This window comes from Danio rerio, chromosome 8 (genome assembly GCF_049306965.1).
Source record: "Danio rerio strain Tuebingen ecotype United States chromosome 8, GRCz12tu, whole genome shotgun sequence".
Classification (NCBI taxonomy): Eukaryota; Metazoa; Chordata; class Actinopteri; order Cypriniformes; family Danionidae; genus Danio; species Danio rerio.
This window is the reverse complement of record NC_133183.1, coordinates 16,006,765-16,020,905: the sequence shown is the minus strand read 5'-3', so window position 1 is coordinate 16,020,905 and position 14,141 is coordinate 16,006,765. Positions and strand designations below refer to the sequence as shown.

General features: G+C 34.7%; 1 protein-coding gene across 1 annotated transcript in view; it reads left to right on the top strand.

Annotated features, from left to right (window-relative positions):
* xpr1a (xenotropic and polytropic retrovirus receptor 1a) overlaps positions 1 to 13,927 on the top strand; it is a 131,506-nt gene extending 117,579 nt beyond the window's left edge. Inside the window, exons 12-15 of the mRNA NM_001245100.1 lie at positions 8,200 to 8,366; positions 10,879 to 11,018; positions 11,775 to 11,996; positions 13,796 to 13,927. Coding sequence (NP_001232029.1) covers positions 8,200 to 8,366; positions 10,879 to 11,018; positions 11,775 to 11,996; positions 13,796 to 13,853 — 587 coding nt within the window. The 3' untranslated portion in view covers positions 13,854 to 13,927. The remainder of the gene's footprint in view (positions 1 to 8,199; positions 8,367 to 10,878; positions 11,019 to 11,774; positions 11,997 to 13,795) is intronic.
* Positions 13,928 to 14,141: the final 214 nt, after the last annotated feature.

Here is a 14,141-nt window from a genome sequence, read left to right as displayed (position 1 = left end):
GTTGTCTGTGTGTGTTGTCTGTGTGTGTGTAGTCCACTTAGAATATATATATATATATATATATATATATATATATATATATATATATATATATATATATATATATATATATATATATATATGTACTGTATATATACAGTTGAAGTCAGAATTATTAGCCCCCATGAATTATTAGCCCCCAAATTTCTGTTTAACAGAGATTTTTTTCAACACATTCCTAACCGAATAGTTATAATAGTTTTTTTCTAAAATCTGAATTATTTTTATCTTTGCCATAATGACAGTACATAATATTTTACTAGATGTTTATGAAGACACTTCTATACAGCTTAAAGTGATATTTAAAGGCTTAACTAGGTTAACTAGGCAGGTTAGGGTAATTAGGCAAGTTATTGTATTACGATGGTTTGTTCTGTAGATATATAAAACAAAAATAGATATATAACAAAAATATATAGCTTAAAGGGGCTAACAATTTTTTCCCTAAAATGGTTCTTAAAAAATTTATAACTTCTTTTATTCTAGCTGAAATCAAGCAAATAAGACTTTCTCCAGAAAAAAAGCTATTATCATACTGTGAAAACTTCCTTCAAAGGGGGGCTAATAATTCTGACTTCCACTGAATATATATATATATATATATATATATATATATATATATATATATATATATATATATATACATATATACATATATATATATATATATATATATATATATATATATATATATATATAYATATATATATATATATATATATATATATATATATATATATATATATATATATATATATATATATATATGAACACACACTGTATTGCTTATTCCAATATATTTCCCTTTACTATAAATTATTAAAGTATTGTAAATGTGTAACACCTGGTTTTATTGGATTTTTTATGTTATATACTATAATTTGTTTCTGTTTAGTACAGCATATTATTTGCAGTAAATAACTGAACTATTCTGCCTCATATGTTTCATTGATCACTAAGATATAATTGATTTGGATTTAAGTTGCTTCGTTTCAAAAATGAAAATAGTAAAAATATCTTAGTTGTAGCTAAGCTACTTTTGCTATGTAGCTTTTAGCTTAGCTTGCTACATTTCCCAGGGGGTAGCTTTAGTGTAGTTAAGCTACATTTTAAGTAGAGTATCTAATAGCTTAACTCACTACATTTTTCAAGTAGCTTGCCCAACACTGCTGATATAAGTTGTCTTGCACTGAGTCGCAGTTCAATTTCCTATCTGCTGGTGATATTGAGTAGTATGGCAATAATTGTGATCTAAAATGGCATTCAAAATTGCATTAGTAGAATTTAGCACTGAATAAAGCACATGAGGTGTACCTGAGCTGATCATTGTCTAAAACTTTTATTTAGAACATGACTTAAATCAGTCTTAAGGCTCAATAGACCTTGAGCAACCTGCCATTGTGTGTGTTTTGAACCAGGAATGCAATACCTAGGTGAACCACTGAGTATCAAACTTACATACTGCACCTTTAAGAATGAAGACAAAGTTCATCCATCAAAATGTAATGCAGAGAAAGGTGGCTGATGGTAGATGGCTTTTCCACATGGCCATTGTAATTCTGGCCATTTGTTGGACCTGACAGTGAATACAGCTCAGGAAACCTCACCCCACTGCTAAGGGCTTATTTGTGTAAGACAACCTGTCTTCTGCTGGAAAAACCCTTAAAATAACTGGAGAGAGTGTTCAGATGATCCTCTTTGTAAGTATTTTTGGTGCTGAAGAAATGTGACTTTCTGTCATCAGGAAAGCTCTCCAGATGATCTATAAGTGTATTTGTGTATTGAACTTTAACTACCTTTTGCATTAACAAGTGTTTTTATTTTGACATATTGTGCAGTCTCATATCAGTAACCCTATACTCCTGCATGCTTTCATGTTGAGTAACATTTTAGAGGATGATCGTGGAAATCGCTGAGAGTCGATATCCTCAAAGATTTCATTTAAACTTTAATGAGAAGCGCCGATCTGAGCTTAAGCTTGTCTGAGGAGCTCAACGACATCCAACAAGAGGAAAGAAAATGCAAACAGAGATTAAAGGAGAGGCTACGGGAACACAAGAAGCAAAAAAAAAAAAAAACGATTAAAGGAGAGAGAAATATGAGGGAGAGCGAAAGAGAAAAGAGGAAATGAAGGAAAATGGACTATCCAGAGGAGGTTGAGCTGTAATTGCCTGCCTGTGGTGAAACAGAACAGTGTGAGTGTATCTCTAGAATAATGATGAAGCTCTGAACCACTGAAATATGGTTCGATTTTCCCCCTCCTCACTCTCTGTGTATCAGACCTGGATTTTTGATCAAAACAAGCATCTTAGAGGAGAGCTGTAGAGATTTGTACATGAACACACACCTGCGCTTGCCTGCTCTGATGGCTTTATCACACTGATAGACACTGTATTTATGTGGACCAGATGTACCCAGAAATTCACGTGATGGATAATAGATGACTGTATTTAGTCAGATATTATAAGATTGATTGCTCACCCACCTCCTTTTCAAGTTTATTTTTATAGCATATTCATAAAAACTAGAGATACAAAATAGAGATAAAAACTTGGGTTTTTAAAAGTGACTTAAATCTGATTTGCATAACTGTTACAGTTTAATACAGGTTAAGCATTCAATATATTCAATATCATGGCAAGCCATTTTAACATTTCATTTATTTTTAAAATGTAATCTTATTTGAAATTTTCTGATTGTTTTTTTTTTACTATTATTATTGTACTGGTATTTTTTTTTTTACTGAACCCTATACTCCATTCTGACAATTCAGAACATAAGAAAAAAACATTCATGACCAGTATGATAAGAAATGTTAGTTGTAATAACTAACATTATAATAATTATTAATAATTCCTTACATTTATACAGCGCTTTTCTGGGCACTCAAAGCGCTTTACACAATGGGGGGTGGGGTGGGGGATCTCCTCATTTTTAATAACTAACACTATTACCACTAACTATTATATTGTTTATAAAGGTAAGCAAAAAACATTGATCACACAAATGCCAAATCTGTAGAGACAGGACAATCAACACCAACTGGAGCCTCCTTTTTAAAAGGTGACGAGCAAATTTCACCATTTACAGATGCGAAGGGTTTGTTTTGTTAGTAACTGTACCGTGAAACGATGAACCAGGTTTTGGGCGGCGGCAGTGATGGATACTATATCAAAGTTGAGGAGGGGAGTCTGAATGCAGTGGGGCAGTGTTGGATACTATAAAAATTAATGAGGACTGTTGGGGGGTGGAATTACGGGAGGTTTCCAGGAGAAATAACAAAACGGGAGGGTGGCAGGAGATGGGTGTGAAAAACAGAAGTGTTAGCAGGTATGATTAGTATCAAACAAATAAGTGCTAGTATCTAATGAATAATAATATCTAACTAATAAGTACTATTGTCTTCAATAGAGTATCTAATATTAATAGTATCTAATTAATGAGGACTAGTATCTTATAAATAGCTGATGAAAAAGTACATGAAGATAGATATCAGTGCATTTTATAGAATAAGTGTCAAAATGGCTCGCCGTACAATGTTGCAGCAGACTTACAATATTTACTGCAATAGTAAAATTGCCTTGCCACATTATTTAAAATGTCATTTATTACTTTGAGCATCTTCAGTTCCATTCAATTCATCTTTATTTCTATAGCACTTCACAGTTTAGAGTGTGTCAAAGCAATGTTCTCACTGTCTCATGGTACTTCAGAAATCTTTCTAAATCCTCAATCTGATACTGGCTGATGCGGTGACGCAGTAGATAGTGCTGTCGCCTCACAGCAAGAAGGTCGCTGGTTCGAGCCTTGGCTGGGACAGGACAGTTGGCATTTCTGTGTGGAGTTTGCATGTTCTCCCCATGTTTGCGTGGGTTTCTTCCGGGTACTCTGCTTTCCCCCACAGTCCAAAGACGTGGTGCAGGTAAATTGGGTAGGCTAAATTGACCGTAGTATATGAATGAATTTGTATAGTTGTTTCCCAGTGATGGGTTGCAGCTGGAAGGGCATCCGCTGCGCAAAACATGTACTTTATAAGTTGGCGGTTCATTCTGCTGTGGTGAACCCAGATTAATAACGGGACTAAGCCGAAAAGAAAATGAATCAATCAATCAATCTGATACTCAAAAAGCCTTTTGATCTTCTTTCGTCATGTAACCGTCATGCGGTCTGTTGCAAAGAGTGACACATTCGATTTCACATTCTGCACTCTATTACCAAAAACATGTAAAAGATTTCAGTGTTAAAAGGATGAAACCGTTTCTTTTGTGTCTGACGGGTTTCTGGTTCTCCTGGAAATGGGTTATAGGGGAGTTCATCAGAGTTCATGTTTACATAAATCTGCCAGTGTGTTAATGAGAGTAAGCCGAAGTTCAGCATGAGCACTAGCGGACATGGGGGGTTCTTTTAATGGCCAGTGCTGTTGTCCTAAGAGCAGGCTGGCAGATGGCCTGCATTTACACCATACAATTTTATGAGCTACAAAATGTATTAGATTTCTTGTCAAGCACACCTCCAGTTTTTAACCATGTAAAATGCAAGACAATTGAGTATGAGCATATATGTGGGCAACACACTAGCTCAGTGGTTTGCACTGTCGCCTCATAGTAAAAAGGTAACTGGATCGAGTCCTGGTCGGGCCAGTTAACATTTCTGTGTGGAGTTTGGATGTTTTCTCTGTGTTGGTGTGGATTTCCTCTGGGTGCTCCGGTCCCAAACAAGTGGAGCTAGTTAGGGGTGGGGTTAGGTGAGCCCATTAAAAAGCATTGGATGCAGCCCAGATTGCACTGCACCAGGTCTGCAGCCAGACCCCTCTCGTACTATCGTTTCTTGCCAACTGTTAATTAAACGAGGAAGAACGTCGAAGTTTGACAGACTAGTGTAGTCAGTACTCAGGCTGTTTAGTTTGTGGACGAACATTGTGTATGTGAACGCAGTAAAAGTTCAACAGAGGCTCGAATTGTATCCATCGTACTTTCCCTGAAACCCTTCCAGTGGTGAGTTTATTGAGGTACAGCGAGTAAGCTGATAAAAACTGGACAATACCTGTTAAGCTGAATGATGATGGAACAATATTTCGCCCATCTTTTTTAATTTTCAGTAAACCTTTTACATTCATATGTTTTTGAGCTTTAAATCAGTTCATCTTGCCTCAGACACTATTTTTCAGGAAATATGCTAAACTAAATGTTTTTTTTTACATTTTCTAAAACGTTCTGTCAAATCTGCATCACAAATACAGTACAAATCTATTTATATAGTAATATATAGTGAAAATATAGTTATAATCTGAAATATTGCAATTCATGCAATTCTATTTTACTTTATTTTATGCAAATTATTCCTGATAACACAAGAAAAAGTGTTACTAACACTAATCTTTTAAATGGTTTCATATACTATAAATCACTTGGGTTTCTTTCATCCTAAAAATGTTTTTAGATATTCAAGACTGGGGCGCTGGTTCGAGTACCGGCTAGGCCAGTTACCATTTCTATGTGGAGTTTGCATGTTCTCCCTGTGTTGGTGTGGGTTTCCTCTGGGTGCTCAGGTTTCCTCCCCCACAGTCCAAAGACATGTGCTATAGGTGAATTGAATAAACTAAATTGTTCGTAGTGTATGTGTGTGAATGAGTGTGCATGGGTGTTTCCCAGTTCAGGGTTGCAGCTGGAAGGGCATTCGCTGTGTAAAACATATGCTGGATAAGTTGGCAGTTCATTCCACTGTGGCGACCCCTAATGAGTAAAGGGACTAAGCCAAAGGAAAATGAATGAATGAAGCTATTTTTGATCCATTTGCGTTGATATGTAGAGATGTGATGTCAGTGCTATAGTTATTCAGTTTGGATTATTCCATTTTTGCAACTTAGTTTTCACAGATGATTTTGAGTAAATATAAACAGGACTTGGTCAAGGTGCATGAATTATAACAATATATTACCTATAATTGTGTTGCAGTTTAAAATGTGAAATGCATGGCCTGAAAAATCAGCCAAAGTGCTTCTCCAGATTGCCTGTGTGGAGAGATTAACCTGCAGCATCCTGATTTAGGGTTGATTTTGGGACGGTGTGTTGAACATGGCTCTGGTAGCTCAGTGGTGAAATAGGATCGACGGGGCTATTATGTGTTCTGCTGAAAAACGTCCTCCGCTGGTTTCCTGGCGCCCAGATGGCAGCGTGTGAAAGGCTTTATTAAGACTGATGGGACTGTTCCAGAATCAGCCCTGTCTGCCGTCTGAGGCCTGGAGATTTAACCCATCACTGAACTGAGACCTGCCTCTGTCCTCTATCTGATAAACACTATTAACTTGCACTGATGCTGCAGCTCTTATTCTTAGACTTCGGTCCGCCTTCTTCTTTTGTGTGTGCAGTTGCCCTTGTGTAAAATTGATATTTTTTGGCAGGCTTCCATATGCTCAATCCTGCATCATCATCAATATTAGCTACTTCCTCTTCCCGTACAGCTTTTGTCCGCTCACTGTTATAGATTATATTAAATGCAGCTACTTCAGGATTATTAATATGAGTCTATTAAGAATATTAAGACATACAGTTGAAGTCAGAATTATTGAGAGTGTGCTCGCTGCAGAGCCATTTGAGCAGAGCTGAGCTCCAGCGAGGGGGAGCATGAGCTCTCGCTCTGCCTCCTGTAAACTGTTTTAATGCGTACACCAACCCCACCCCTAACCCTACCCCCAGTGACATCACTCGTAGAAGAAGTGCAAAAAAGGTGGAGCTCAAGCTCAAGCTCCCCCTCGCTGGAGCTCAGCTCGCCCAAATGGCTCTGCAGCGAGCACCACTTGGAATTATTAGGAAATTTTCACAGTATGTCTGATAATATTTTTTCTTCTGGAGTCTTTTTTGAGGTCTTTGTTTCATTTTGGCTAAAACAACAGCAGCTTTTCATTTTTTAAAAGTCTTTTTAAGGACAAAATTATTAGCCCCTTTAAGCTATATATATTTTTTCGATAGTCTACAGAACAAACCATCATTATACAATAACTTGCCTAATTACCCTAACCTGCCTAGTTAAACTAATTAACCTAGTCAAGCCTTTAAATGTCACTTTAAGCTGTATAGAAGTGTCTGGAAAAATATCTAGTCAAATATTGTTTACTGTCATCATGGCAAAGATCAAATAAATCACTTTTTTGACATGAGTTATTAAAATTATTATGTTTAGAAATGTGTTAAAGAAATCTTCTCTCCATTAAACAGAAATTGAGGAAAAAATAAACAGGGGCCTAATATTTCAGTGGGGCTAATAATTCTGACTTCAACTGTAGATGGAATTTAGTATTACATTAATTTAAATAAAAGATTAATTACATGCTACATTTAAAATATTTAAATAAATGTAATTTGCTTGTCAATTGTGTTTGTTTGATTTAAAATATGGTCAAATAGTAACAATTCAAACTACTCTTTTATGTTTTAATATATTTTTAAATCTTACAACTCAAAGTTGAATTTTCAGCCTCTTTTCCTTTTCAAAAATCCTTCTAATATGCAAGACAATCCTCCAGAAATATTTTGGTGACACTTTATAATAAGATTGCATTAGTTAATGTATTTATTAGCATGAACAAACAATAAACAATACATTTATTACAGTATTTAATAATTTTGTTCATGTTAGATAATGGTTGTTTATGGTAACTCACAGTGCATTCATTAATGTTAACAAGCATGAATTTGTATTTAAATAAAGCATGGTTGAACTATGATTAATAAATGTTGTGCAGTTACTATTCATTATTATTTAATGTTAATAAATACATTAACTAATAAAATTTTATTGTAAATTGTTACCAATATTTCTTATTATTAATGTTAAAATAAGACTAACATTTTGTTCAAGATTTTTTGATAATCTAAATTCAAATACTTGCTAGAAACATATTTGCCCTGTGTTGTTATTAACATTACCATTTGACATTGAATGACCTTTCAATGACCTACATGCAAGCCATGGTTTGAGACAAAAGCAAAATGTGCTTCACCTGGAAATCTGATGTGAATAGACTTGTCTGAAGTGATGACGTGATGGTGAAGCGTCTCCCTCTAGTGGTCGCAGTGGTTATAAGGTTGGATGGTGAAGCGTCTCCATCTAGTGGATGCACTTGTAATGTGTACCATTGACGTCTGACTTTCTCCGTTTCAGATCAGAACCATGCTGACTCCGAGGTGTTTTTCTACATGCTGGTGCTGTCTTCAATCGTCAGTTCTCTCTACACACTGATCTGGGACCTGAAGATGGACTGGGGGCTTTTCGACCGCAACGCAGGCGAGAACACCTTCCTGAGAGAGGAGATCGTTTACCCACATAAAGTAAGATACTGCAGAACACATGTGCTGTCTTATTATTATTTCGAATTTGAAAACATCAACATGTTTAACATATTAAAACATTTTAGTTATAGTACTAGTTACATAAAATAGTATAAAGTAATAAATTAAAGAGATAGGTCACTCAAAAATGATAATTACCTCATCATTAATCTCCCTCATATGGTTTTAAACCTTTATGTTTTTCTTTCTTCTGTTGAACACAAAGGAAGATATTTTGAAGAATGCTGGTTGCTGGTATCCATCTGTGATGTAAAATAACATATTACAAATACTCAAATTACTGTAATTGAGTAGTTTTTCTCAGTAATTGTAATTTACTAAGTAGTTTTAAAAATATGTACTTTGCCTTGAGTAAATTTTTTGTGCTGTATCAGTACTTTTACCCCATTATTTTCCTTCAGCCTGCAGTTACTTTGTTTTTATTGTCTATGAAAATTTGAAAAATCAGTCCTGTGATTATCGTCCAATCACATCGCACATAGAAGGTACATCGCATTATAATGATGACCTCAAGACATGGGCGATTTATAATTCCAGCAAACTGTTTGGAAGCGTTAAAAATGTCCAAGAAGATGTCCAAAATCTTTACAAGCATTGACCCAGAGACTGTTTAGACGCATATCACTGATGGGAAGATGACAGATGTTTACTTTATGATGACCGAAATGGAAAAGTCAATGTCCAACCTAAAATCAATCAAATTTCAACGTCTAATGATGTTACAGGTTGACGTAGTGTGGACGTTACTACTTTGACATCTTTCAGATGTTGGATTTTGGTTGCCATACCTGACAAATAAATGTCAGTATTTGACGTCAAAATGAGGTTGGTTTAAGATGTTGGCTCGACATTGGATATTGGCCACTTTCTAACACAACCTAAAATCAACCAAAAAACGTTATCGGACACTAAAATAACGTCCTTGGACATTGAATTTTGGTCATCTGACATCACAACCTAAATCTAACTTTATATTAACGTCTTATGATGTTGTGTGCCTGCTGGGCAATAACTAAATGCACTACAGAATGTTTCGTTTACACACGTCCACAAATTAGATGTAAGTGCATCAGCTTTTTACCGCATAATACTCACTACTCCTGAGTACTTTTGAAAAGTCTATATTTTACTCGTACTGTGAGTAATATTCACAACACATACTTGTACTTGCACTACATTTTAGGCCAGTAATGGTACTTTTACTTCAGTATGATTTTTCAGAACTCTTTCCACCACTAGTATCCATCAACTTCCATAGTAGGAAAAAATGACTATGGAAGTCAGTGTTGCAGCAGCCAGCTTTCTGCAAAATATCTTTTGTGTTCAAATAGTTTTGGAGTTGAGGGAGAGTAAATTATGGCAGAATTAAAATTTTTGGGTGAACTATTCCCCTAACAATACATTATTTTATGCCTTTTCTCATTCATTACCTTTGGGTTATTATTAAACATCAAAATCCCCCCCACTAAATACACTTAACTTTGTCCCTGGTAAAACAAAGGCCACCTTTGTGTTCCTATCACACATAAGAAATTGAAAGGTGAGCTGCATGCAACGCTTTTCAGTGCGCACGTCTAACCCCACCCCCTAACTCTACCCCTCAAAGTGACGTCACTAGCTCCACTGAGTGCATCGTGTCTGACATTGCATCTCTGAGATATGCAGTCTCAGCTTGAAAATCCGAGCTTGCATCAAGATAATAATGGAGCAATTACCATTAAGTCAGGATATGGTAAATGGGCATCGATAAACCAATCATCACAAGACTGGACCGGATTTGACCAATCAGAGTACAGCAGGCTCTTTCAGAAAGGAGGAGTTTAGAGAAACAGCATCAGTAAACTAATGCTTCAAACACAATGCAAGTTATGAGAATTTTTTTTTTTTGGATGAATGTAATCCTATTGTAGAAGAAAACTTAATGATGTACCTTTAAAAGAGCATAGTAGGAGAGCAGCTTATGTTATAGGAACACACAGTGCTCAGCATAATTGAGTACAGCTTATTTTGAAAATGAATATGTGTATCCATTTCTTAGTGAATATAGACAATGTATTTTGGTGGATTTAAACAAAACAGATTTATTAAACAGATATATTTATTAAAATATTATTTTAGTCACCAAACATATTTAGAAATTGAAAGATCATACAATTAAAGTCAAGCAAAATATTGCAAAAACAAATTAACAAACTACAAAATTCACTTTTATTGCTTCTCTTGATTTTTCTTTTTTTTCAATGGCATTTAATATTTTTCTATAACATATGAATTTCGGTGTACTAGTTTTTAGACCTTTATCATAAGTTATTTTGTTAGATAAGCTCAGATTTGTATATGCACAAATATAATATTGTATAGCTTCCTATTAAAAATATCAATGTAAAAGTGAGGGGTGTACTTATATATGCTGAGCACTGTAATATTTGTATTTTATTTTGTACTGTTATTATCACCGACTGTCATGATGTCACTTTGTGTTTGTTTTTAGGCCTACTACTACTGTGCTATTATAGAGGACGTGCTCCTGCGCTTCGCCTGGACTCTGCAGATCTCTCTGACTTCCATGACTCGCATTCCTTCCATTGAGGACATCGTGGTCACTATTTTAGCTCCTCTAGAAGTGTTTAGGTGAGCTGTTTGTGTGGAACTGAGGTCAGTTAATGTTCATATATGCCAAGGGGAAACTAATAAACTTATTTACATTGTAAATAAGACTTTCAAAATAATTTAGCAATTTTAGGATTTAAGTTTCATGTACTCTTTACCACCTTATAGAAAATTACTTTCAAAATGTCACATTTTTTTAAATGTTTCTTTTTGGTTGTTTGTAATGTGAACATTTATTATTTTGCAAACATTATGGGAATGATCCTTTTCAATGTTCCCTATTCTGAAATAAGAATAACATGGAATATTTACAAATACGTACAAAATGTATAAAGGTTTTGTATTTTAGCAAGACCAATTAAAATGTTAAGAACAAAAATGTCAAATTCTGCCATCATTTACGTCCTTCACGTCTTTTTTAAAGAATGTTAACTGTCAGTGGCTACTGTCTACCAGTTTCCAACATTTTTCAAAATATCTTTTGTGTTCAATAATAAAAAAGTACTTGATGAATGAACATTCCATTTATGTTTTCTGGCAGAATGTGTTCATAACTATGAGAGACCTTTACTAGAAAGTTTTGGGATCCACTAGGAAAAAACAAATCTCTCTGTCTCTAGTAGCTAGTTTGCTGCTATGATAAAATCATGGCTTTTATAGTTGTTTTTTACAAAGCTATGGATTTTTAAAGAAATATTGTCATGGAAGAGCTTTGTGTTGTTGTGGATCTATCTGTCTGTGACTTTTCTCTGATTTCTGCATTTCCTCTTCCTGCAGGCGTTTTGTGTGGAACTTCTTCCGTCTGGAGAACGAGCACCTGAATAACTGTGGTGAGTTTCGTGCGGTGCGGGACATCTCTGTGGCTCCTCTAAATGCTGATGACCAGACGCTGCTGGAGCAGATGATGGACCAGGAGGATGGAGTCCGCAACAGACAGGGCAAGAAGAGCTGGAAACGCAGCTACAGCCTGTCCTTACGTCGACCTCTGCTGTCCTCTCAGTAAGAAACCATTCTAGACATATTTCAAAGACAGTGACTGTTAATTGACAACTATGAAAAAGAGTCCACTTGAAAATCTGCAGTTTCTCTGAATTTACGATTCATATAAATGTATATATACATATATATATATATATATATATATATATATATATATATATATATATATATATATATATATTTATATATATATATATATATATATATATATATATATATACAGTTGAAGTCAGAATTATTAGCCCCCCTGACTTATTAGCGCCCCTGTTTATTTTTTCCCCAATTTCTGTTTAATAAAGGGAATATTGTTTCATCACATTTCTAAGCATAATAGTTTTAGAAACCTATTTCTAATAACTGATTTATTTTATCTTTGTCATGATGACAGTAAAGAATATTTCAGTTGATATTTTTCAAGACACTTCTATACAGCTTATAGTGACATTTAAAGGCTTAACTAGGTTAATAAAGTGAACTAAAAAAAATTTAAAAATTAGCTTTAGGGGGCTAATAATTTTGTCCCAAAATTGTTTTTTAATAAATTAAAAACTGTTTTTATTTTAGTCGAAATAAAACAGATAAGACTTTCTCCAGAAGAAAAAATATTATCAGACATAATGTGAAAATTTCCTTGCTCTGTTTAACATAATTTGGGAAATATAAAAAAAAAAAAGAGGGGGGGGGGGGGGGGGGGCCTAATAATTCTGATTTCAACTGTGTGTGTGTGTGTGTGTGTGTGTGTGTGTGTGTGTGTGTGTATATATATATATATATATATATATATATATATATATATAGTATTTTGTAAACCACCAATGACATATTTTGCTAATTTAAAATGAACAAATATTTTTCATGCAGACCCTTTTTTCATGAAATAACAAAAAAGTTCTGTTTTCATGTCTACATTTATTTTTAGACAACACTCTTATCAGTGTTCAAACCTCAGCAATTTTTCAGTGATTGGATAATAACAATAACCCTGATTTTTAGTCTCAACATATGAAAACGTCTGAGTTTTCTGAGTCATTTGCTGAACCAAAAGGTCTAAAAAATATTTTTTTTTATTGAAATTTTTAAGAAATTTATGTGGTCTTATTTTTTCCTCATAGTTGTATATACAGTTAATATAGATTTCAATTACTGATAACGGTTCTTAAACCATTTTCGTAAACCATTACTAAGCGTATAATATCAAATATAAAGATGATAACCCTTGTGTACTGTTCAAATGTACTACCCTTTCTTTATGTTCGTGGCTGTTTTTGCCCCATTGACTTCCATTATAATGACATTTTTTGATTGCAAAACCATGACAGCATATAATCAAGCATTCTTGGTTGTTGGCAATTTTTCCTGTTGGGAAAAATGTTTCATTTTTACTTTTGATCATCAGTTGGCAGCATTAACCCGTGCAGAAAAAGTTTCTGGCTTCATGTGGAGTTTTATGGAGTAAACAGCAGATTATAGTGTGTGTGCATAAATACACCTACTATGTTCTGAGAGCTGAGCTGCTTATTTTGATTTTCTCTGTAATATCAAGGTAAGTGCGCAAGGGTTTAAAATAATTGTAATGGAAGTCAATGGGGCAAAAACAGCCACAGATATAATGAAAGGGCAGTAAATTTGCTGAGTGTAAAGAGTGTATTGTTGAATTTTTGACAATCTTTAAAGCATTTTCCTAAAATATGTGTCAAAATAGGGTTAAAACCCCATGTTCATCTTTGACCCTTGTATGCATACACATTTGATCCAAATATTTGAACTGCTTGATTTGTAGATCTGTCTTTCTCTTACAGGTCCAAGAAGGACACTAAGGTGCTGATTGAGGATACGGATGATGAGGCCTTCAGCTGAACCCAGATCTGATCTCACTGTCCCACCACCAGTCTCTGCTTTCTGTTGGTTCCTCACAGAGCTGCCTCAGCACACCTGATCCCAAACACACACACACACACACTCACAAACACACCCAAAGACAGAGTAGTGGACAGAGTTAAGCACAAAAACAGCCGTGAGACATATCAAGACACAACAGAGACATCGTACAAACAAACACACACACACACGGAAAAGCCAAGTGTGGGGTTTTCCACAAGATACTTTTTTTATTAGACTTTTTCATTTTCTTCTTCTGTATTGATA